This window comes from Nuphar pumila, chromosome 6 (genome assembly GCF_984573655.1).
Source record: "Nuphar pumila chromosome 6, dmNupPumi1.hap1.1, whole genome shotgun sequence".
In the NCBI taxonomy this organism is placed as follows: Eukaryota; Viridiplantae; Streptophyta; class Magnoliopsida; order Nymphaeales; family Nymphaeaceae; genus Nuphar; species Nuphar pumila.
In genome coordinates, this window is record NC_143254.1 from 10,067,347 (window position 1) to 10,094,934 (window position 27,588).

The following is a 27,588-nucleotide window of genomic DNA, read 5'->3' on the forward strand; positions in this document are numbered from 1 at the left end:
GGGAGCTTACATACTGACACGCGAGACACGACACGTATCTCGCGTGACAGACTGAATTATTTCCTCCGATCATTATTTGCGGTACTTATAGCCATCTGTCAATGAATCGGATTTTATCTGATATCCGTTGCAGTTTGGTATCCGATTATAATATTTAATTTGGAAGTGGTCGTAAAATTTTGCTATGCAATCTCACAAATATCTGAATTTGACGGATATCCAAATTTGTTTACAAGCAAATATAAAAACCATTTCAATTATAATCCATTTAGCCAACATCCTATTAGTTGAATATGGTATTTGACGGCATCAAATTTGAGACCAAACCTTTTACATTCTCAGATGTAATGTAACGCAAAAGGCTTTTATTGGGTCATAAATTTTTTGATATTTATAGGGAGAAACCACCCTTAGGATCAGCTTTGCCTGTGGTACTTATGGTTATGGTTAGGGATGGCAGTGGATCAGGGCCAGGGCGGGGGACAAGGTCTCAACCTCGCCCCGTTTCAAAATCCGAACCTTCAACCCTGCTTCCATTCTCGCACGGGGATGGATTTTAACCTCCACCCCCATTTCATATCCTCCATCCTCAGTTCAAACGGGGGCGAGGCAGGGTGGGGCCCCATTTCCCCTTGGTCTATAGTCATCCCTTGAAGGATTGGGGACGGGACGGGACGGGCAAGGTGGGAATTGGGACAGGGATGGGGAAAGCGTAAGTTCATTCTCCCCCACACATGCATGGATAGATTTTAACCTTCATCCCCATTTCATGCCCTTCATCCCCTGTTTAAACGGGGCGGGGCCCCATTGATCCTCGGTCCACTGCCATCTCTACCTATAGTTGCTGTCCTGACAACGTATTATTGTGTCACAATGAAGTGCCATCAAATGGAAGGCACGAGTCAGGTGCATGAGGACAGGACAACAAGCTTTAAATATAAAACATTGTTTTAGTAAAATTTTAACAATATTTTAATATTTTTAAAAATAATTACTTTTAATAATATATCAATAAAAATTCAGTGTCAAGACATGTTTTATTAAGAGAAAATTTTCGAAAACGCAATTAAACTGACAACAATGAAGGCTTTTTCCTTATGGAAGGATACGTTTCTCTCTTGTCCCCTTAGTCTTGTTTTTTTTTTGCTTTGGTGAAGTTAATATTTGAAGGATGACAATGCAGCTGCTTCCATCTGCTTGTTTTCAAGAAAATTTCATTGATTAGTGCACAACTGTTGGAAATCTTTTTGTTAATCTCTCTCCATCAATATTGATTAGGGTTGTCAACGGGTCGGATTCTGATGGAAAAAGTAAAAACTGAATAGGATCCAATCTAATGGGATTCGGATGGAAAAAAATCAAAATGGAATTCGGATCCATCTAGCTTAAAACCCAATATTTACACGTATTGATTCGGATTTTAATCGGATTCGGGCTGGGTTTAATTGAAAAACTCAATACATGTAAACATGTAGTCATGCATCCCGGCAAGATGCTAGAACAGCCACTCACACTGATTAGGTTCATTGCAGTCAACGACGTCCCACCTTTGTCTACGAACCAAGCTAACAAAAGATCGTGTTGGACTTCACGAACCAAAGAGTAGGATTGGGCTTGGGCCCACATGGAAGCTGCTCAACAAAGTTCAGTCAAACATCCTAGTCAACGACTGGGCAGAGCCACTGGTACAAAGGGGCAGCAAAGTTGTGGGACTTTTGAGCAATAGGGTCATGCGCTGCGGTAAAATACCAAAAATGCTCCCAATTTCGGATCCTTCTTTCTCTTGGCCCTTTCTCCGTTTCTCGGCCCCATCTGCCGTCTGGCTCTGAGGTGGAGTCTTTTTCTTCTTCTCATTTGCGAGCTGAAGAGCCTCCCCTTCCGATAGACGTCTTCGGCCGGAAAATACCCAGAGAGATCGTTTTACGAGCGAGAGGAAGATGGGTACGTTGGGCAAAGCAATATACACCGTTGGATTCTGGATTCGGGAGACGGGCCAGGCCCTCGATCGGCTGGGATGCCGTCTTCAGGGAAACTATTACTTCCAGGAGCAATGTACGTTTACTCTGCGACATCCCTCTCTCTTTTTTGATGACCACCTTCAAGGATTCGGTTTGTTTCGGTTATTCTTAAGACTCCCAATCACCAGATTTTACGGCACCGTTTGTTCATGAATACCTGGTGATTCGGTTTTCTCCGAGCACAGAGATCGATTCCGAGATAATGTTTTACTTTTGTGGTTTGTTTCTAATTTCTTTATGCTTAAAGCGCTAAATTCTTTGTGGATCAAAGACTTTGGGGATTTTTGATGGGTAGGCGGTCTGTCTGGATTTTGGGGACGCTTGGATGCCGAAATTCTGGGTTTGATGTCTAGATAATCAGCGATTTTGTAGATTCAGAAACTCATGGGCTTCTTTCCTCTTATGGTTTGTGGACGATTAGGCCAATGAATGCGAAGTTTAGTTGAGTTAGTAGTTGTTCAGTGCATTGACTAATTTTTTGTTGGTGGATGAGCTTGCAGTCCGATTCTGGTATTGTTGATTGAGATGTAGAGCTTTCACACAGTTTATTTAAGTTGTTGATCCAGTAAATTGATACATGTGGATTTTTGTTGTATTTGTGTGTTTGAGATTACGTGGTCGAATTTGCAGCAACTTCACAAGTATTAGGATACTGGAGAGCTGTTGTCAATCTTGTAGAATTTTTCGTGTTGGATGTTTGAGAATGGTTCTATGGTAAATCCATCGTTGGCATCACCCTTTTCTCTTCATTGTTTTGTTGCAGCTATTTTCGTTTATGTTTGTGAGTATGTGAAGGCATGGACCGGATTGATCATGTTTAAGGAGTGCATCTCATATTATTTTTGAAATATTTGTTTTTGATTTTTGTTTCATTTGGGAATTTTGACATCTGGGAGCTCAACAATCAATTTTTTTCCCCAATAAACCCATCCTCGGTTGAAATTTGTTGGGCTTAGCATTCCCAATTTTTAGATTTTGATCGTTCTATTTTGATTTCCCCACAAACTTTGTAGCCTTTTTGGGTTCTGCTTAAGTGTGAAAACTTAGGTTCGTTTGTATGGTGCGGAAATAGTACTGTTTCTGCTGCAACAGAACCGTTTTCGTGGGCTGAGAGAGGCTCCACATGGGACAGTGCGTGGGTCCCCTTTCTGTGTGTTGCAAATGCACCCTTAGTTCTTGCATAGGTGCCAAACCTTCTGGATGCAGTTTGAATTTTAAGTCCCGCAACCATTAGCTTATTGATCAAATTATAGTGGAAGCGAAATAGAACTCAGCCTCTCGGAACAATTTCATATATTCTGAAAAGAAAGGTTCGTGGTAGATTATTTTTAGAATTTACGCAACATTTTTCACAAGTGCTCATCAATATTTTGGAAGCTCCGATTAAATACATTAATCCGCCGACCAAGCTTCTAAAATATCTTTCATTTGCTCTTGCCATTCCATCTTCCAAACTCATTTTCTCATTCGCATTCATCGGAGTTTCACAAACTTTGCAATTCAACATTTTTGATTTTTTAAGCAGTTCCAAAGCATACTTTTCTTGAGACATGAAAATCCCTTCTTCAGATTGCACGATGTGAAGACCAAATCTAACATTTCAAATTCCTTCATCATACTATGTTTAAATTCTGCAATAAGCTTAGATGAAGAACCAATGTAGATAATATCATCTACATATAGACTTACAATGAGCAATTCATTCCCATTTACTTTGACATAGAGTGTAGGTTCACTATCACTTTTTTGAAAACCATTTTGGTGAAAGAACTTATCAAGGCAACTATACCATGCATGCAAAGCTTGTTTTAGCCCGTATAAATCCTTTTTTAATTTATAAACTTTTTCTTCATTTCTTTTAACAACAAACCCAGGTAGTTGGTCAACATACACGACTTCATTTAGAAAACCATTTAAAAATGCAGCCTTAACGTCAAATTGATAAACTTTCCATTTAAATTGAGCTGCAATCGCAAGGATCATTCTCACTGTTTCAAATCTTGCAACAGGTGAATACGTTTCAGTAAAATCAATTCCATATTTTTGCGCGAACCCTTTAGCAACTAACCTTGCCTTATATTTTTTTGCATTTCCACCAACATCATACTTGACATTATAAACCCACTTTACTCCAATTGATTTTTTTCCAGGTGTCAAGTTGGAAAGCTCTCATGTGTCATTCCTCTTGATGACCTCCATTTCTTCTTCCACTGCATCTATCCATTTCTTATCTGCGCATGCTTCATCATATGATGATGGTTCTAGTACAACAAAAGCAAAAGCACATTTATAAATATCTTCCAGAGACCTTTTTTGGAAGAGTATCCTCATCAAGTGTAGACTCAATATTTTCTGTGAATTCATCTCCCATACTTGACGTTTCTAGAGATAATGTTTCATTAGTATGATTTGATTGCGGTGCAACTTCATCAATTTGCAACTTCATGCTTTCATTGTTGGTCCATTCCCAACAATCGTTTTCATCAAAAATAACATCCCTTCTTATAATCAATTTTTTAGAAAAAGGATTATAGAGACAATATCCCTTAGCTTCATTACTATAACTAACAAAGATACACTTTTCACTTTTCCTATCTAACTTGGTTTTGTCTAAAGAATCAATCAAAGAATATGCTATACTGCCAAATACTTTCAACATACTTACATTTGGTTTTCGGTTCCACCAGGCCTCATAAGGTGTTTTGTTTCGAACTGCCTTTGCTGGAGAAATGTTTAGGATATGTACTGCAGTGTTGACGGCTTCTGCTCAAAACTCGTTAGGCCCCTGCTTTTCACTTAGCATGCTGCGTGCCATTTCTACCACTGTACGATTTTTCCTTTCTGCCACTCTGTTCTGTTGTGGTATCTTTCTTACTGTCACTTGTCTGTGAATACCATGATCTTTGCAAAACAAACCAAACTCATCAGATAAAAATTCTCTTCCCCTATCTGTGCACAATATTTTTATAGTTTTTCTTCTCTCATTTTCCATAAGGAGCTTAAATTCCTTAAATTTATTAAATGCATGAGATTTATGAGTAAGAAAGTACACCCAACTCATTCTAGTAAAATCATCAGTAAAAAACAAAAAATATTTGCTATTGTTTAATGAAGGAGTTCTCATGAGCCCACATATATCGGCATGAACTAATTCAAGAGGTTGCTTAGCTCTCCATGGTTTTCCAACTGGGAATGATAATTAGTGTTGTTTACCATAAACACACCCTTCACATATCTCATTTGTACAATTAATGGTTGGTAAACCAACCACCATATTTTTCTGATGCAAGAGTTTCAAACCATTAAAATAAAGATGTCAATACCTTAAATGCCACAATTTAGATTGATCAAAACTATTTGCCATAAAGGCACAATCATCTATCTTGATCATTTCAAGTGAAAACATTTTATTTTGAACCATATCTATTTTTACAAGAATTGTACTATTCTTGTTTTTAATTTCACAGACATCATTTTCAAATAAAAGAGTGTAGCCCTTTTTAACCAATTGCCCTACACTCAGTAAGTTCTGAACCAAACCAAGAACATAATACACATCTTGAATATATCGTTCATTACCTGATTTTGTCTTGATTGCAACTGTTCCTTTGCCATTGACATCTACTTTATCTTTGTCCCCAAGCCACACATTCAACTTCACGGTCTCATCAATAATTTTTAAAAGACTTCTATCACCGGTCATATGATTACTGCAACCACTGTCTACAAACCACATTTCGCTTTTGCAACTATTAGTATTCATGCTTGCAAGAAACAAATTTTCATTTTCATCTGCAAAATTTGCTTGTTGCTTTGCCTTTTCAAAACATTGGGCTTCAATATGACCAAATTTCTTACAAAAATGACATTGTTTCCCTCTAAAGAACAAATTTTGATTTCCTTTTTCTGTTCTATCATTCCTTTGAGGGGTATCATAAAACCTTCCTCGACCTCTTCCACGTCTACGAAAGGATCTTCTAAAACCTCCTCGTCCTCGACCTCTACCTTCACCTTTTTGATCACATTGACTATTCTTTTCTTTTGGAATTTCAACTTTAGATTGAATGGCTTGTTCCAACGTTTTTTCTGAAGACCTGTTTATGCGATGCTCATAGGCTAAAAGAGACTCCATTAGTTTATCAATAGAATACACAGATAAATCATTAGACTCTTCAATTGCAATAACAACATGATCAAATTTAGAAGGTAGACACCTTAAGACTTTTTCTACTACTTTTTGATCATCTAAAATTTCACCAAAAATCTTCATTTGATTTACAATGGTAGAGATCCTAGAAAAGAAGGTTTGAATTGACTCAGTGGTTTTCATAGAAAATGTTTCAAACTCTCTTCTTAAGGTTTGAAGTTTAACCGTTGTGATCTTTTTATCACCATGGAATTTTTGCTTTAGAAGTTGCCATGCTTCTTTTGACTTTGTAGACCGACCATAGTTGGAAAAATGGTTTCAGACGCATCCTGCTGTAGTACTAACAATGCCTTTGCATCCCTCTTTTGGGCTTCTTTTACATCGATTTTTTCTGCTGCCTTTGTTCCTTCAATATCTGCATAACCATTTTCAACCAACTCCCAGAGATCTTGTGAGATAAAGAAAGTCTTAATCTTAATATTTCAGAATTCATAATTCTCATTATTAAAAATCGACACTAATGATTGTGACAAGTTGAGAGAATTAGAATTATTTGTCATACCAAACGTACTCAGAAATTATCCTTCAAAAGAAATTTCAAGACCGTAAAGTTGAATGTGTGGCTTGGGGACAACAATAAAGTAGATGTCTATGGCAGAAGAACAGTTGCAATCAAGACAAAATCAGGTAATCAACGATACATTCAAGATGTGTATTATGTTCTTGGTTTGGCTTAGAACTTACTGAGTGTAGGACAATTGGTTAAAAAGGGCTACACTGAAATTAAAAACAAGAATGATACAATTCTTGTAAAAATAGATATGGTTCAAAATAAAATGTTTTCACTTGAAATGATCAAGATAGATGATTGTGCCTTTATGGCAAATAGTTTTGATCAATCTAAATTGTGGCATTTAAGGTATTGACATCTTTATTTTAATGGTTTGAAACTCTTGCATCAGAAAAATATGGTGGTTGGTTTACCAACCATTAATTGTACAAATGAGATATGTGAAGGGTGTGTTTATGGTAAACAACACTAATTATCATTCCCAGTTGGAAAAGCATGGAGAGCTAAGGAACCTCTTGAACTAGTTCATGCCGATATATGTGGGCTCATGAGAACTCCTTCATTAAACAATAGCAAATATTTTTTGCTTTTTACTGATGATTTTACTAGAATGAGTTGGGTGTACTTTCTTACTTATAAATCTCATGCATTTGATAGATTTAAGGAATTTAAGCTCCTTATGGAAAATGAAAGAAGAAAAACTATAAAAATATTGTGCACAGATAGGGGAGGAGAATTTTTATCTGATGAGTTTGGTTTGTTTTGCAAAAATCATAGTATTCACAGGCAACTGACAGTAAGAAAGATACCACAACAAAACAGAGTGGCAGAAAGGAAAAATCGTACAGTGGCAGAAATGGCACGCAGCATGCTAAGTGAAAAGCAGGGGCCTAACGAGTTTTAAGCAGAAGCCGTCAACACTGCGGTACATATCCTAAACATTTCTCCAACAAAGGCAGTTCGAAACAAAACACCTTATGAGGCTTGGTGGAATCGAAAACCAAATGTGAGTATGTTGAAAGTATTTGGGAGTATAGCATATGCTTTGATTGATTCTTTAGACAGAACCAAGTTAGATAGGAAAAGTGTATCTTTGTTAGTTATAGTAATGAAGCTAAGGGATATCGTCTCTATAATCCTTCTTCTAAAAAATTGATTATAAGAAGAGATGTTATTTTTAATGAAAACGCTTATTGGGAATGGACCAACAATGAAAGCATGAAGTTGCACCACAATCAATCATACTAATGAAACATTATCTCTAGAAACGTCAAGTATGGGAGATGAATTCACAGAAAATATTGAGTCTACACTTAATGAGGATACTCTTCCGAAAAAGGTCTCTGGAAGATATTTATAAATGTGCTTTTGCTTTTGTTGTACTAGAACCATCGTCATATGATAAAGCATGCGCAGATAAGAAATAGATAGATGCAGTGAAAGAAGAAATTGAGGTCATCAAGAGGAATGACACATGAGAGCTTTCCAACTTGCCACCTGAAAAAAAATCAATTGGAGTAAAGTGGGTTTATAAGGTCAAGTATGATGCTGGTGAAAATGTAAAAAAATATAAGGCAAGGTTAGTTGCTAAAGGGTTCGTGCAAAAATATGAAATTGATTTTACTGAAACGTATTCACCTGTTGCAAGATTTGAAACAGTGAGAATGATCCTTGCGATTGCAGCTCAATTTAAATGGAAAGTTTATCAATTTGACGTTAAGGCTGCATTTTTAAATGGTTTTCTAAATAAAGTTGTGTATGTTGACCAACCACCTGGATTTGTTGTTAAAGGAAAGGAAGAAAAAATTTATAAATTAAAAAAGACTTTATAAGAGATAAAACAAACTCCGCGTGCATGGTATAGTTGCCTTGATAAGTTCTTTCACCAAAATGGTTTTCAAAAAAGTGATAGTGAACCTACACTCTATGTCAAAGTAAATGGGAATGAATTGCTCATTGTAAGTGTCTATGTAGATGATATTATCTACACTGGTTCTTCATCTAAGCTTATCGCAGAATTTAAACATAGTATGATGAAGGTATTTAAAATGTCAGATTTGGGGTTGCTATGTTTTTTTCTTGGTCTTCACATCGTGCAATCTGAAGAAGGGATTTTCGTGAAGTATCCTTTGAAACTGCTTAAAAAATAAAAAATGTTGAATTGCAAAGTTTGTGAAACTTCGATGAATGCAAATGAGAAAATGAGTTTGGAAGATGGAATGGGAAGAGCAATTGAAAGATATTTAAGAAGCTTGGTCGGCGGATTAATGTATTTAACTCACACTCCATCTTTCAAAATATTTGATTTTTTTTAATATTTGATTGAACAAACTAATTGTACACAACATGCAGTCTGCTTAGTAACAATTGTCAGCCACTAATCAATTACAAGATTGTTATATGCCACACTATATATTGTGCATTGTGAGATTTTAGTGTATGAAATAAAACTGGTTGTTTTCTAGAAATTTATTCTCTAATATCTTTTATTTAACGTCCACAATAGTGCATTTTGCTTTTGTAAACTACCTGCTGCCATTTTTCTGTTTAAGTGGTGCTTTCTTGAATTTCTTTGAACAGCAAGATATACTAGTAATCATGCAGAACAAATATATCTTTGGAATCAACTTTTAAACATATATAACGTGGTAGTATAGTTGTGATAGCTGGATTGTTCCGGGTCATGCTATCTTAGTTGGTTTTAGTTTGAACACCTTGAGGGCTATCAAGGTGAGATGATTATGGCTATTTGTTGACTGTCTGGCCTTGAACGTGACCTGTTTATGGCCCTATGGAGTTGCATGTCCACGACCAACATGAACCTGATGCTTCATATCAATTATCCAAGTTTCATTTACTTGTACTAGTTCCCAACATAGTAACAAATACATTCTCGGCTGTATCTTGGCAAGGCAATGTCTTGCGATAATATAGGTTTAGTTGATAAATCTCGAGAAAATCTCAGGAAGAACTTGACACTTAAAAGGCTTTAAAAATATAAAAATAGCAGAAATAAGTAAGAAACTAGCATGTCTAGATAATAAAATACACATAATAAAAGAAATAAGTAAAAAATGCAAAAGAAGGAAGAAATCATATTTAAGATATTGAAAAGAAATACAAAAAGTGAAATAACTGATAATATTGTGATATTATCATGATAATATCATGATATTATCCCGATAATATCATGACATTATCCCAATAATATCATGATATATATAAATTTCTTATATTTTCAAAATATCATGAGATTTTGCCTTTAATATCGTTTATAAATTTACAGTGATATTATCATGATATTTTCAAAATATCAACTATATCTATGGCAGTGGTTCAACTTGAAGTATAAGCAATCACCAATCCATAGAGTGGTAACCCTCACAAGAGCTTGCTTAAAAAAAAGAAAGAAACAAAAAGTGCAGCTTTCTCAAGCCTTTGGTGATCAAAAAATGGAAAGGAAGTAGTTGGAGCTGGTTAGTAAGAATCCAATTAAAGCATACTTATGCTAATATGCTGCCATTACTTCTGTTTTCTTGGAGATATGATTTTTAATGTCATTGCTATTGATAGTATCTCAAGCACCTATGTGTCAAACGTTGGATGAAACTTGATACCGACTCAAAACTGTATAAGGAGAGCTTTGCAAGTTTCAATCCCTGTTTTGTTACCAGACAACTTCAAATTCCATTCATTTTTTAACTCAAAATGCATCAAATGCTTCCACGAGAATTTTTTTCTACATTTGTTAAAGACTAAAGAGGGTTTTGCAAGCACTAATTTGGTGTGCATACCTTAGATTCAAGAGAGGCGGATACTATATAAAAAGCAAAAAAATCAAGTCCCACCACCTATTAAAAGGATTAGGCTGACTGTAAATAGTAAATACCTTCCAAATTCAGTGAAAAGAAAGGGTGAGAAAATATTTGCATACCATAGTTGTTTGAAAATTTTATATAGAATACCGTTATCATTGTTGATCTGGTGATGCAATATGCAAGCAGGACACCAATCCAAATGTAGATTCTATATCCAGTTCAAGCACTGAAGCCTTCATGGGGTTTCAGGCAGATAGTGGGTGATTTGGACTTGAACTTGATTATTCCTTATTTAATGTTTGGAAATAGGTTCTCTTACTAAAAGAGGATTGGGGTAAATTATGGTTGGAGAAGACTGAAACATTAGGAATTTTGTCCTTTGTGCGCTGCTTCCTTTCCAAGTTTTGTAGTTGGATGCCTTGGATTAGAGCAAGTTAGATTAGTATTGGCTCTTATCCTACAACAAATTAGAATCAGATCTTTGATGTCTTGATCATGATCCCTTGATCTTCGCAGTGGGACAACCTCTCCATCTTTGTGATATATGTTGCAGGTACAACGTTTCATTTGGGATGCTGTTTTGTGTTTGAGCTTCTAAGGTTTGTCAAAAATAGAGGACCCTTGAGTCTCTATCGCCCTATAGACTGGAATATAGACAGGGATCAATTTTGGTGGCACCCTTATCAGACTCTCAAAGGGTCAAAGACAGCATGGTGAACTACTAGATTCAATCAGGCTTAGCTGAATTTTAATCAAGCACGAGTAACAGCCCTGCTTATTATAGCAAAGAAGAAAGCTAAAAAAGTAGTTCGAAACGTGAGGGATAAGGTATATAAGGAGGTTTATGACAAGTTAGATACCAAAGAGGGCGAGAAGGATATTTATAGGCTTGCAAAGATGAGAGATAGGAAATCGAGGGATCTGTGTATGATTAGATGTATCAAAGATGAAACACAAAGGATTTTAGTCAAAGATGAGGAGATTAAGGAGATATGGAAAGATTATTTTGATAAGCTATTTAATGGAAGTCATGCTCAGGATCTTGGAGACTTGTCTATTCATTTTCATGAGATGAATCGTGACTTAGTGCATTTTTTGTGAAAAAAAAATATTTTGATATTATACTTGTATGAGAATTTCTCACATCTAAATCTTTGTTGTTTACTTTTTTATGAACCCTAAGTAGTTCTTGTTAATGATAAGTATTTATGAACTCCTAAAAGTCTCTCAATGGTTTTGGTTTATTTAAAGAATTTTTGAAAAATTGTTTGTGATAAATATGTTGTATGAACCATTGTGTTCATTAGGAAAGATCTTTTAAAAATCTTCTCACACTATATAGAGTGCATAGTGTATCTATTGCATTCTTTGGTATGAAGGATTTCATTAATTTTTGATTTTCCTTCTAATAATGCAACTTTATAAACATGTTTGTTTGTATTTTTCACATAAGGTTTCAAAACCTCTTGATTGTATCTCTAAGGATGCCTACATTGGCCATAATATGGTCCTCTTTGTCTTAAATTGCATTTATCAAGCATATAATTGCATAATTAAAGATTGAGAGTCTCAAGCATTTGTTTTTTTTTATGAAATACATGCATTATTGCATGTTTGCCACTTTTACGCTTTTTGCGTATTTAGTTCAAGTATTGTGAGAGTGTCTTCGTACACTTCTTTTATAAAGTATTTATGCTTATATGCGTATTGTCTCTTCGTAGACATTTTTACATTGTGGAGCTTTTGTGCACATTTCTTTTGGTGAAAGTGTAATGAATTTAGATATTGATTCTTTTGTCGAATCATTATAAAACATTGTAAGTGCTTATGGCACTTTGTACGTTTCCGCATATCTCATCACAATCAAAGAATATTAAAACTTGTTGTATGGGATTTAATCCCAATTCTATAAATTTTCAAATATTTTTTAATATCTTTTCCTTGGATATTGGGTTAAAGCTCTCTTTGCGAACCATTACGGTTCTTGTGATTTCTTTGTTAAAAGCCTGATTATCTTCTCTTGATTATCCCAAGATGATTTCTTTATGTCATTATGTTTATTGAAAAGGTATCTTTTGCCTTTTATGACACTTACTTTATCCATCACAAGTTGTTATATGATGCATCAATTCTTTTATGGCCTTTTTGTTATATTAGAGATGGTTGATGAGGTGAGTTATGGGCACCTTGGGGACTCTAAAATGATTTGTTATATGATCTCTAATTATGAGTGTGTCACTCGTTTTTCCTCTTTTGGCCATTGATCTAGTGGATGCTCTCATTTATATGTAAATGTGATGAATATATGAAACCTTAAATGTTTTAAGGTATATTAAAATCAAAGTTTTTTGGGATTATTGCCCAACCTTTTATTATTTATGAATCTTATGAGTGCATTTGCACATTTGTGATTTCATGTTTTGTGCTTTTGTGCACAAGTGTTTCAAGTGTTCTTGGTGTGTGTATATTCACACATTTATTCCAAAATGTTATTGTTATGGGTATTCTTTTTAAAAGGAATATTGTTTTATTAACTCAAGGTTTTATTTATATGTTCGTCATTACAAGTTTTATTGCCTCAAAAGTCTTCTCCTTTTATAACCATTATCTAAGTGTCATCATATGTAGACAAAATCTTATTACACCTTTGTGTGTTGGTAGCCCTTTGTTGGCTTTTTGTTCTCTTGGTCTAGTAGCTGAACACACTTGTCTTGAGTGTTATTATATGTAGACAAGGCACGTTGATTCACACCATGGTGTGTGATTTTAGCCTATGTTGGCATTTGTGTCCTTGTTCTAGTCGCTGAGATGTATGTCGATGGTTGACTTCTTTCACTAATTTCAAGTGTCATCTTATGTAGACAAAAGATGTATTGTGTTTTAGCCCATGGTCGGCTTGATACTCTTGTTCTAGTAGCTGAACATACTTGGTCTTGAGTGTATTTTTACGTAGACAAGAGATGCTTTTAGTCCATGTTGACGCGTATTCTCTTGTTCTTTTCGTTGATGCACTCATTTCAAGTATTATTACATGTAGGCAAGAGGTTTTTTTGCACACCTTTGTGTGTGTCTTTGGCCTTTAATGGCATTATATTTATTCTTGATCTAGTAGCTTATACACTTGACTTATGGGTTTTTGGAGGACTAATGAGGTAGTTGCTTGTAAGGGATGAACTATTGTTGAAATTTATGAAATTTCATTCATATGTTGCTTTCTTTTAGATACAAGTGAATCATATCTGTGATATGCATATTTTAAAAATTAAATTGATATTTTGGCATTTAATCTATATATTAAGTGCTTATGGTTTTTCTTGCCACTTTTTGATATGCAAAATGAGTTTTTTTGTCATTTGAGTGAGATTTTCCTAAATGTTTAAGGTTCTCTACTCAAATAACACTCATTATTTTGCCTCTTAAATGGATTTAAAAACTTTTGAACTCTTGTGTTCATTTTGACTAAAGTTTGTTTGGAGCATGTTCATTAGTGATTCCTTTAAAATGTTAATTCATTTCATGCTTGTATATGCATATGCTCATTATGGTCTTTTTTGGTCCTCATTCAATAAAGCATATGTAACTTATGCCTCTTCGTAGGCTTATTGTGGTGTCCCTTAGTGGACCATTTTGTTATTCCCATTATGGGGTTGTGTTGGTCCAATGTTGGACCTTATGAATGCATTATGCATTCTTGCATTTCATTTCCGCATATTTTGTTTCCGCTTACTCTTTAACATGATATATGATTTTGAAACTTTGGTTTTTTAAATTTTCTTTTCATGCTAAAGTAATTATCCTATGATGTGCCTCAAATTTCTATGCATAAGTTATAACTTTGCACCATTGTTTTGCGGGTGAGTCATCCGATATGGTTTCGATTAATCTTGTTAGGAATATTCCATTTGAGTAAAGTGCAAAGATATTCTTTACTTGTTCTTTGTTGTTATTCCACAGGATCTTGGAGATATGATAAAAGGAAGTACCCCGGATGGAGCGGGAAATGTGTTCACCATTAGAAGACAATTGAAGGAAGGCATTTACAAGTCTCAATAGCATCCTTACCGAAGCCTCTTGGAGCCTTGCGCCTTTTTCAACCTTTTCGTTTCCCCACAAAGTTTGAGGGGGGTGTTAAAATATGTGTACTCGTACACATATATGTATGTTGAAATATAATCCTTAAATGTACATATATATATATATATATATAAAGATACGTATACATATATATATGTATACATATCTCTATTTATATATATATATATAAATATATATATTTTATCTTCCTAAAATACCCTCAAGGGTATTCTTGTAATTTGTCATTTTACGCATATTCCAATTGGAATATGCATTGTAATATTTTTCCTTTTTTTGGTTTTTTATTTTTCATTTTCGTACCATATTGGGGGCCTCCCAATAGAGACGTTGGGAGCCCCCAACGGTCACAAATGTGACCGTTGAGGGCTCTCCAACGTCTCCTTTGGGAGCCCCCAAGGTGGTCCCTTTGAGGTGTATAAATAGGGGCTCTCCCCTTTGTATTTACTACTTGGAGGAGCTCTTGCTCCATTGTAATAGGGTTTTCACCCTTCTCTTTCTTTCTTCAATAATATTCAAGTTATGACTTTAAGTCATTTTCCCTTTTGTGGGTTTTTGTGTTAGCACATTATGTGCTTGTGTTGTTCCCTTTGGTGGGTATATTCGCACTTCATGTGCATGTGTATGGGTTCATTATTGAACCTAATGTATTCCAAGTCATTTTCTAACAATTATTATTATTTTATTTATTTTTACGTTAGAGGGGGTCATTCACGGGGGTAGGGTTTCACAGTTTTACTTTCACAGGGTAGAGTGAATCACTGCTTCACCCTTTGCCCCTTCCCCTCCCGCTCATGATTGCTGTGGTCTCGCCAACGACTGCAGGCTGCACCCTTCCCCTCCGGCTCCTGTGGCTGCTGTGATCTCGCGGCCTGAGGCTGCGCCCTTTGACCCTTCCCCTCCTGCCTGTGGCTGCTGTGGGTCCTTGTAAGGCTTGGGAGGTGGTTGACTCACCTGCGGCTTACTTCGTACGGTGTCGGGCCCATTGAAGTGACCTATAAAGTATAAAGGGTGAGCTCCGACTTTGATCTACTGAATCAGACTCGATCCATGTTTAGAAACCATAGATTTAAGAAAGCTTGCAACTATTGACAATTGACTATGTAGAGCTATAGGGTTTATGGCTTAGTGGGGCTAGATCCAGATTCCACATTTTCTCAGTCAGTTAGTTGTTAAAGTCTAATTAATAAATGCGGGTTTTTGTGGCTCTTAGCTCCATCAAGATCCCCAGCTTCATAATTAGCTCATACTACCCAAATAACATTTATCCAAGCTAATGGCACCATAACTCTGGTGATCTGCTTGTTGAGTTAGATTAATATTTGTGGTAACTTTTAAATTCATGTAATTATAACATAGACAAGTTTTAAAAAGAAGTAATAATGCAAAGAAGTTGAAAAAATAAAGTATCACTCCCTGTAAGTTGTAAGTCATAATATAGAACAAAAACAAAGGCCTCGAAGATCAGTGATAGAAGAATAAGAACAGTTTTTCGAGATATGAGGTATCTTTATCAATTTACTCAGCCCGACCCGTCCCACCCAATAGGCCCACGGGCTAATGGGCGGGCCATGGGCCGAGCCTTTGCTAATGGGCCAGCACAAACCGGGCTGTTGGCTTGGTCCGTCAATTGATGGGCTGGCCTGGTCGGCCCAGTTTGTTGCCCACCCCTATGTGTGCAACATACACAATTCATGTTTTTTAGTGACAAAAAATTGCATTGTTTTTTAACTATGAAGGAAAATATCTGTTTTCTTAAGATGCATTTCTTTGATTTTGTTTTATTTTTTGTGAGAAGCGTCACATGCAATTCTAAATGTTCAAAGTATCTGCTATGCAATTCTCTGAGGTGCTGCATTTCTTTCTGTTGATCCAAAATAAAAGTAACTATCCATTCAATGCTAAGGAATGTTCTAATTTGTTTAATTTTCAAATGATTATAGTATCAAGGCACCGGACACTCATGAATATCTTTGACAAAGTCCCAAGTGTTCATAAAGAAGCATTTGTTGCTCCAAGTGCTTCAGTGATTGGGGACGTACAAGTGGGGCCGGCATCATCCATTTGGTATGGCTGTGTTTTGAGAGGTATGCTGTAATCTTGAAATGTTGCCATCTTGATTTTGTATGTATCATTCAAAAAATTGTTTTCAGATTTTTTTTCCAGTACAGAGATTGTTGTATTTGGAACTGTGTGGTATTTAAGTTCAACTAGTATCCTTTTGCAAGAAAGACTTGATGAAAGCTTACATCTTGTCCTTTTCTTATCCTTTACTTTTTTTATAGCTCTGGCCTAAGAAAATTTGATTATATAGCAGTGATTACCAGTCAATGAGAGAAGGAAAGCAATTTTGAGCCTTATCTTTATCTTTCCAAACAATTATTCATCCAAAACTAAAAGCCTATGTCACACGGACTCGGCTAGGGGGTCGACGCACCCGCGTCGACACGCCCCGACACGGGTGCGGACACGAACACGGGCCGGACACGGTCAACGAAGAGTCGGTCTCGAGTCCGCCCATGTTTTGGACTCGGTCAACGTTGACCAAGTCTATATTCATCCATTTTAGGGTAAAAACTAAAAAAACGATTATATATATATATTTAAAAATATATAGATATAAAAAGACTGTGCTGTGTGCACAGTCACAGACTGTGCACTTTATATATATATATATATATATATATATATATATATATATATATATATATATATATATATATATATATATATATATATATATATATATAGCCGAGTCCCCATGTCCAAATTTTTTGAAATTGCGCCACACCCGTGTTGCACCCGCACCCGCACCCGCACCCATGTGACATAGGTTTAAAGTTTGGGTTTGAGGTGGTAGGTTAAAATTTAAGTATTGGATTGGACTTAGTGGGTCTAATAAGGTATTAGGGTTAAAACAAAACAATTTAAATTGGTTTTGAGGCAAAACTGGATCCATAGAAGGCTCATCCAAGTATTGAAAGGAAATGAATTGGTTTTGTGAAGAACTGATCTGAAAGAGGGTAAAAAAAAATCTCTTTGACCCATAGTGAATCAAAGTAGTTTGGATTCGAATTGGTTCGAGTGTCTGATTTAAATAAAAATCCAAATAAAAATTGGATCCAAATTAGAATTAAGCATTCTTATTTCTTTTTTAATATGTAAAAGATCCTTGTTAAATGGTTGGATAATTGAATTTATCATTATTTTTTTATTTTATTATAGATTTTCTATAGATATTTAGTTTAGCTTAGATTAGCATCACAAAGCATATATCAAAACATAATTTTCGAAACCACTTCCAAGCTAATCTGCATTAAAGTGGTATTAGAGTAGGTTTCTTTGTCATTTGCAATGGCGAAGCATTCAAAGAGTGATCCTATGATGAAGAAACTAGATCCAAGTTTTGATCGACTTGAAATCAAGTTGCATGAAGGCTTTAGTAGTTTGGAGGGGTAACTCAAGTAACTTAAAATCATTCTCTAACAAAAGTTGCTGCATCTTCCATGGTTATTGTAGGAAGATAGATGAGATGCACCGAACCCTAGGTAGGTAGAGAGAGAGAGAGAGAGACGGCTGTACAATAAGAAAACTCGTTAATCTAATATTAGGGCTAATCTCTATGTTAAATAGAGAGATGCCAAAAAGGAGAAATTACATATAAGTCCCTCATTAACTTAAAATTTCAAATAACCTCTAATCTAAGCAAACTTAAACTTGAAACATCTCACTCTCAACACTCCTCCTCAAGCTGGAGCATAGATATCAATCATGCTCAACTTGTCACAACATTTTGAGAAATTTGGTCTAGCAAGAGGCTTTGTAAACATATCTGCAACTTGGTCTTCCGACTTTAAATATTTGGTAGAGATATAACCAGCTTGAACCATATCTCTTACATAGTGACAATGACAATCAACCTCAATGTGCTTTGTTCTCTCATGAAAGACATGATTGTTCGCTATATATGTGGCAGCCTTGTTATCACACATCATGGTCATAGGAGAGGAAACCTTCACCTGAAGGTCATGAAGAACAGTACGAACCCATATCAATTCAGCAGTTGTTTGGGCCATAGTCCTATATTCTGATTCTGCACTCGATCTAGAAACCACATTTTGCTTCTTACTTCTCCATGAAATCAGGTTGTCTCCCAGAAACACACAGAATCCTGTGGTAGATTTTCTATCAACTATAAATCCTGCATAGTCAGCATCAAAATAGGTCACTATCTCCAGCTTACCACCTTTCCTGAACAATAACCCTTTTCCAGGAGAAGATTTTAAATACCTGAGAATCATTATAGCTGCATTCCAGTGTACCTCAGTTGGTTTGTCCATAAACTGGCTAACTTTGCTTACTGCTAAAGCAATATCCGGTCTGGTAACAGTTACATACAGTAGCTTCCCTACTAGTGAGCGATAGCTTTTGCTATCAACCGGTTTTGACCCTTTTTCAAACAACTGAACTTTATGGTCCATGGGAATATTTGTTGGTTTAGCTCCCAACATTCCCGTTTCCTTTAATAAGTCAAGAACATACTTTCGTTGAGACAAAACCATCCCTTCACGGTTCCTGACAACTTCTATACCCAGAAAGTATCTGAGTGAACCAAGATCTTTTGTAACAAAGTGTTTTTGAAGATGAGCCTTAGTGGCTTGAATATTTTTCACATTGTCTCCTGTAAGAATTATGTCATCCACATATACCACCATAACAACTATGCCTGAGTTAGTTTTCTTGATAAATAGTGTATTATCCGCCGCTGACCTGTTGAAGCCAAAGCGTGACATCACTTCAAACAACTTTTGAAACCATGCACGAGGGCTTTGTTTCAAGCCATAAATCGCCTTTTTCAATCTACACACCTTCTGACACTCCCCCTCAACCTCGAAACCTGGAGGTTGTTGCATGAAAACAGTCTCAGATAGATCCCCATATAGAAACACATTCTTCACATCTAATTGACATAAGCTCCAACCATGATGAACAACTACTGAGAGAACAAGACGAATGGTGCCCATTCGTGCAACAGGAAAAAAGGTTTCAAAGAAATCAATACCATATGTCTGAGTATATCCTTTTGCTACTAATCTGGCCTTTTACCTTTCAATAGATCCATCTGATTTGTACTTTATTGTGTATACCCATTTGCATCCAACAATGTCAGCATCTACTGGGGGATCAACTAAATCCCATGTATGTTGAGACACTAAAGCATCCATTTCTTCTTGCATAGTCAGCTTCCAGCGGTTATCTAGCTCTGCCTGGTGATAGTTCAGAGGAATCGTTTCAGCAGATAGGTTCATCTGATTTCCAATTCTGACATCGGAGACAAAATGAGATATGGGATATAAGGTACATTGTCGTGTCCCCTCGCGTAGAGCAATAGGCCTGTTATCATCATCATGAAGATCACTGTTGTCAGTAGTACTTACCTGTCCAGATTTTCCACAGAATGTACATTGAAGCTTTCCTCTGCCTCCCATACCTCGTCCACGACCTCGTCCTCTGATATTCTGAAGATTTTTACGCCCATAACCAGAGGAGACAACTAGAGAAGATGACTGAGTCACAGGCTGAGATTGTGGAAGAGAGATCGCAAGTCTACTCAGACGATTGTATGCATCAGCAAGAGTAGCTACATCTGATCCAGTCAACATTTGGACTTTTGCAACAGAGAATTCTGAAGATAGACCTGTAAGAAACCGAGCAACCATAGTCTGTTCTTGATGATCCTTTTGCTTCGAGCAACAAAGAGGCCTGTGAGCATTGAGTCTTTCAAACGCAACTTTAACGGAGGCATAATACTGGGCCAAGGTCTGATCTCCCTGCTGTAAATTATATATCTCCTGTTCAACTTGTAGGATACGACTCACATTAGTCTCTTGTGAGTATGTATCTCGAAGATTGTCCCACATCTGTTTGGCTGTATTATAGTAAATTAAACCATCTGCAATATGGGGTTCGACGCTGTTCATGATCCATGACATAACTATGTCATTATCTTCATCCCAAGTAACATATTTTCCCACTTTTTCAGTGGGCTCGTCTTCCAACAAAATATGTTTTCTACGATGTCCAGATACCGACATCATAAAAGTTCTGGACCACCTGGCATAGTTAGTTTCATTCAACCTTACAGAAGAGCCGTACGAGAAGGGATTGGCAAAAGCCTTATACTCCCCAATATGTTCAATTTTGGAATCACATTTCGAAGTTTCAACCATACTGAAGATTTAATACTATTTCAACTGCAAAAAAAATAGATTCACTCACTTGAACAACAAATTTTAGAATCACGCGTCAGCTAATATGACAACCAACAGCTGTACCCAACACAGAATGCCACGACAGTAATGAACAACAGCCCATAAACAGGGATATTTTCCAACACAATAGGGAATCACGCCTGCTGCCCAACACAGAATCCCACGACAACAGAAAAACTTTCACATAAATAGGATATTTTTCAACACAGCAGAGACTCACGCCTGCTGCTTCCACGACAGAAACACAACTGATACTAACATGCTTCTTTCACAACATGAAAAAAAAAGTCACGACACTGCAGGGAATCACGATTGCTGAAATCATATTGACAGGGTGATGTAAATCATGACAGCTGCTGCTCCCAGACATATAAAGCACGACAACCAAAAAGGAATTTCATTTCTTCATGGCACAAGAAAGAAAACATTTCTCACAAATAGCAGCACATGAAATAAGATTGCCGCTGCTCCTAAACAAAAAAAAATCACGACAACTGTTTCCAGGAAGATTTCCACAACTCAAGGGATCAAGGGTTACGACTGCCAGACCTGAAGACACGCATCCACTGTGTCCCTTAGATCTGATGACAGATCTGGGTCATGACCATAGTCAGACACACCAGATCTGTTATCAGATCTTACGCAAAAAAAGAAGATACACACCTGGTTCCAATAAAAATTTTCGTTGGTGTAGATCAATTGTAGATTGATCACGATCGATCACGCTCCCAAGATCGTAAGCTCTGATACCATGTAGGAAGATAGATGAGATGCACCGAACCCTAGAGAGAGAGAGAGAGAGAGAGAGAGAGAGAGAGAGAGAGAGAGAGAGAGAGAGAGAGAGCTGCACAATAAGAAAAATCGTTAATCTAATATTAGGGCTAATCTCTATGTTAAATAGAGAGATGCCAAAAAGGAGAAATTACATATAAGTCCCTCATTAACTTAAAATTTCAAATAACCTCTAATCTAAGCAAACTTAAACTTGAAACCTCTTACTCTCAACAGTTATAAGACGATCAAGCAACACATTCAGATTTAATTATAGAGATATCAGAGCACAACCCAAGGAGCGACACCAAGATGGCACATGAACCCCAAAATGCATATGTGGCACATCAAAGAATGACATCAAATCAAACGCAAGTTGTGGCTGGTGGCTGGACATCTCCTAACTACAAGCGGGGGACTCCCTAACACCGCTAGCCAGCCACCACTACTTTTATATTTTCCTTCTTGTCCTTCACCATCCACTTCTCCCTTTTCTTCTTCTTATCCACCACTATCGGCTCCTTCCCATCCTGCACTCACCATCACGAACTGATTGCTAACCACCAAGGATGAGTGGTAACTTTGGCTGTTGATAGGCGACCCTCCTATTCTACTCCACATCAGCTCCCCACTACCATCTTATCCACCCTTATTTTTCACCAAGTTAATTGGACGACATCCCACCACAAACCAGAATTGGGCGAGGAGGAAACCGGCCCTCTCTAATGAGCAGCACCACTAACCATTGGCTGATAACCTTATCGACTAGCTCTGAAGATGGCGGAGGAGAAGAAGGCAAGGGGTAAAGGTGGTGGTGGCTAGCTGGCAGTATCAGCTATCCTTGTTTGTCTCTAATTCAATGACTGTCTATGCCATCTTGCTACCGCTCCTCAAGTTGTATTCTAGCATCCCCGTAACTGAATTTGGACTTTTCACTTGATCATCTTACAACCATGAAAGATGCAACAACTTTTTTTGAAGAAGGATTTTGGGTTGCTTGTCCAAACTACTAAAATCTTTAGGCTACCTGATTTCATGTTGATTAAAACTGTGATTGAGTTTCTTTATTGCAGGACCAGTCTTCAATCTCCCCATCATTATAAACAACAAAGAAACTTGCTTTAATACCACTTTGATGCAGAAAAGCTTCGACGTGGGATAGAAAACTATGTTACAATATATGCTGCACTACACTAATCTAAATGAAACTAGAGATCTGTAGAAAATATGCAGTAAAATCAAATAAACAAATCATAAATTCAATAAGCCAACCATCTAACAAAAGTCTCTACGAATGAGTATTTATAGAAAACAATAAGAAAACACAAATCTTAATTTGGATATGAGATAGACCCAATATCTAAGATCCAAATTAAAAAAAGAATCCAAATAAAAAACTGGATCCAAAACAGATCCTATGGGCCCCATTGCACTCCAATGTGCATCAGATTTCTTATTCAGTTTCTTGGAATACGTCGGGTTCAATGACCATTGGCTTTCTTGGCTAAGGGAACTTGTGACTATCGTGTCTAATTCACTATGAATTAGTAGTATGGGCATTGAGATCTTCAGCCTATCTCGTGGGTTTCACTAAAGATGCCCTCTCTCACCTTTTCTATTCAATCTATCATGTGAAGTTTTGGCAGAAATTGTGTCAAGGATAGTGGAGGTCAGATTCATTTTGATGAAGCTTTCTAGATCATCCCCCCTGTTGCTACAGCAGTTCGTTGATGATATTTTTGTTTTTGAGACTGATTCTTTGGCTCAAATATCCTGCACATGGCTTATACTGAAGATTTTACTTGAGTTTCTGGGTATGAAGATAAACGAGGTGAAGTAGCCTGTTGTTGTTTAATGTGGATGCTTGCGCATATCCTTGGCCATGGAGTACACCTTTGGATGCAAGCAAGAACAATGTCTATTCCTTATCTAGGGATATACCTATGTCAAAGAAAGGCATGGGGCAGTGCCTTTGCAGGAAGGGTGAGTATCAGATTGTTGCTAGGACCTAATCCTGGACTTCACGTTATGTATCGTTCACCAGCAAGATTACTCTCATTAAACATGTTCTGATTGCCATCTCCATCTTTTTATCGTTCATTTTCAAAACCCCCAGAAAACCAGCCTTGAGGATAGCCAAACTCCTGCTCATTTTCTTCAATATCATATTAATTTTTGTAGGATCCTGCCTCCTCTCCAAAGGAATGAACATGCATAAATACCAGGCTTCCATGGGGAGAGTAATTCCAGAAGCCTTAACCAATCACCACCTCATGGTCCTTAGCATATTATCTGAATTGGATGCTCCAACCTGCACCCTCCTGCTAGCGTTCTTTTACTAGAATATTCTTGTGTTTCAAAATACAAAATAGTGAAGGGAATCAACCAGCTAAGGGTGTTTCTTTTATGCTTATGGTCTATAGATAATAGGCTGAAGTCTCTTGTGACTTAGGTTCTCTAAAATGTCTTTTGGTTTACTTTCAAACCTTTTTCTTTCTATAGGACGCATTGGGTTTTTTGTTATATTTGTAATTTGATACTGGTCCCCTCATTTTAATTTATTGGGTGCTCGTTCATCAGTTAATTCTTTGTTAACATGATTAATAATTGTGTTTTCCTTGCTATCATGTGTTAGTTTTCTTCATGATTCAATTTTTCTTCTTTACTTATAGTGATCATGTTTGATATTATTTTGATTTTTTTTGTATTTAGTTTAATTTGTGATTGATGATTATAGTACTATATCAAACAATACAATATTATCTTCTGGAATACTAAACATGACTTTCTTTTTTCTGTTCTTTCATTTTAGTTTTTTTCTGTGATAAATGGGCTGTGCTTCCAACACTAGTTCATGAGAAACATTCATTTTATCCTCCTTAACTGGGAAAATGTGGCCACTCCTGTTGTCCTTTTGCGTGAGAATATTATCTCTATTTTAAAGTGGGTCGGTATCACACCATGGAGACTTCTTGTGATCTGATTATTTGACTCGAGATGGACATTAAGGTACATTTGATCCAATTGAATACTTATAAAGGAATATGTGAAGAATATTGATTCAACTTTGTTTAAAGATTCTGTTTGTATTAGGTCAAATGCTGTTTTGACGTGTTTCATGGTTATGATATGAAAATTCTAAGTGCAAATGCAGCCAACTTTGAACATACATTTTATGAAACATAAATTATTTTCCTTCCACTTTATGTCAAGATGGAAAGGGATCCGGCTATATGAGAAATTCATTCTAATACCGTGCTTCTTTAGCTGCTCTCAAGGGCCAAGTGGTCATTTGCTTTTATAAGAGAGACGGATATGTCTTGTCTCAACATCTCCTTTCCTTAAACTGTAAATGGGTTCATGTATTTTGTGGCACTAACCATCAGGTATCAGTTCTCATACATTTCTTTGTCAGTGAGTTCATGTAAATGTGGTCATTTCTTTAGCCAGGTGCACTCGCACAAATAGGATGGAATTATCTAAAATGTGAATGATGCATGGGACCTGTAAGTCGGGTTCTCATTGAGTTTCTCAATCAATCTCAATTACCGTATTCACAATGATTAAATGGTAGGAGCTAGTAACTTTCCTCTGCCATGTCACAAGGATACCACAAAAAAGACATGTGATACATCATTTTTTGTGTATTTTTCCATGAAGAGTAGTATAGAAGTGGACACAACACGAGGGTAAGTTGGAATATCTCTGTGACATAGTTACTCTGTGCATAGGCTGATGTAAGCCCTGTTATCGATGTTGTCTTTCAAACTAAATTGATATCATTTCACTGGTTGCGGATTCTGCTCATTGTTCTAACTGAAATCTTTCTACTATTGAGCTTGCTGTTAAGTTTATTTTCTTCATATATCGACTATTTGAGATCGTTGCAGGAGATGTGAACAGTATCAGCATTGGATCGAGAACAAATATTCAGGACAATTCACTTGTGCATGTTGCAAAATCCAATCTGAGTGGAAAGGTCCTACCTACTCTCATCGGGGACAATGTTACTGTGGGCAAGTACCTTTGTTCAGTTTTTATTTTTCAATTTTCAGTTATCTCAGTGTCACGTAGATGTTATATATATTGAAATGTTTATTTCCTTGGTCTGCAGGGACCTAGCCTAACCCAGCAAGACTAATTAAGTTTTATATTATGTGAGTAGGTCATAGTGCTGTTTTGCATGGATGTACTGTTGAGGATGAGGCCTTTGTTGGAATGGGTGCAACTCTGCTTGATGGGGTGGTCGTTGAGAAACATGGAATGGTTGCCGCTGGGGCACTTGTGAGGCAAAATACCAGAGTTCCATCCGGAGAGGTACTGTCATCCCTTCACTTCACAATTATCCAGTAGGCTATGGAGTTGTTTGCCTATACGTCTTCCTCCCCACTATTTTTCTTAGCCATGGTTAAATACAACATCTAGGTGATGTTATATTTAGAGGGAAAATAGTCATACTGATAGTCGATGATCAAGCCTTGTTGGTTATGCAACACTGCTTTCGTTAATGTTTTTCCCAGACCAAGTAACTGAATTTCAGTCATCAAAATCCAGGTTTGGGGAGGCAACCCGGCAAAGTTCCTCAGGAAACTTACTGAAGAGGAGATTGCTTTCATCTCTCAGTCAGCTACCAACTATTACAACTTAGCACAAGTACATGCAGTGGAAAATGCTAAGACTTTTGACGAGATTGAATTTGAGAAGTTGCTGAGGAAGAAATTTGCTCGACGAGATGAGGAGTATGATTCGATGTTGGGGGTGGTGCGTGAAGTTCCACCGGAGCTTGTTCTTCCAGACACTATTTTGCCCTCTAAATCATCTAAATAAGTTCATTGGTTCAACGCGTAGCATAGGCCCCAGGGGCAGGGGTCCTAGCCTCGGAGTTTTACGCTGCCGGCACGACAACCGTAGGTACCGCAAGCTGAGCCAGTGAGACCAGGTCTTCGTGCAGGGTGCGGTTTCTTCGGGTTATAAATCCAAAAAAATATCTCATTGTTTCGCATGGTTTACTGTTTTTCTTTGCCAATTTGGCAAACGAGTTCTCTAATAAATTTGAGGACAGTGAACTGAAATTTTATTGTTCAAATTGAACAACGTGATAATGCCTGTGCTGTATTGCCCTTTTAGGGGGGCTGGTTCTACTGAGAAATTATGTATGTTTCTGATTTACCAATTTCAGAATCCTGGTTTGGCACACTTGCATTATCTGGAAAATGGCGTGAGCAAAACACTTAAATTTAATGGCAACGAAATGTATGGGAGCAGCATTTATTTGTATGTGGGGATATTTGCATTCTGACCCTTTTGCTATTATGGACAACGGATGCTAAAAAATGTGCCCAAGCCTTGATCAAGAATGGTTTGGACTCTGGTCTAGCAAAAGCTAACCTGCATCCAATCCGTTTGCAATCTTTGCACCTTCTGACCACTACCATCTCCAGATTCTCCATCACTTTTCAGTCTCCACGACCTACTTCTAATCCACCGCTATCTTCACTCACCACTAGGGGTGGCAAAACCTGACACGACCCGCCAACCCGACTCTTAGGCGGGTTCGGGTTGGGCTTAAGCCAACCCGTTTAATAAACGGGTCGACCCGCATAACCCGTTTATTAAACAGGTCGGGTTCGGGTTGGGGGTATGCCAACTCGCCAACCCGGCTGACCCGTTTAATAAACGGGTTAGGCGGGTGGGTCAACCCGCCAACCCGCCAATCTGTCAACCCGTCAACCTGACCCGCGAACCTGAGAACCCGTTTACCCGACCCAACCCATTTATTAAATGGGTTGGCGGGTCGTGTCGGGTTACCCGTTTATTAAACGGGTCGGGTTCGGGTTGAGGTATGCTGACCTGCCAACCCGTCGGGTCGACCCGCCAATCCGCCAACCCGACACGATTG

The 27,588-nt window shown here is 37.2% G+C and overlaps 1 protein-coding gene across 1 annotated transcript; it reads left to right on the top strand.

Annotated features, from left to right (window-relative positions):
• The first annotated feature begins 1,822 nt into the window (after positions 1 to 1,822).
• Positions 1,823 to 26,885, top strand: LOC149833910 (gamma carbonic anhydrase 1, mitochondrial-like). The gene is made up of 5 exons (XM_090011097.1): positions 1,823 to 2,052; positions 16,590 to 16,733; positions 25,580 to 25,705; positions 25,855 to 26,006; positions 26,244 to 26,885. Exons 1-5 carry the CDS (start codon positions 1,938 to 1,940, stop codon positions 26,514 to 26,516), a joined length of 810 nt encoding a protein of 269 aa, XP_089867223.1. The 5' UTR covers positions 1,823 to 1,937; the 3' UTR covers positions 26,517 to 26,885.
• Positions 26,886 to 27,588: the final 703 nt, after the last annotated feature.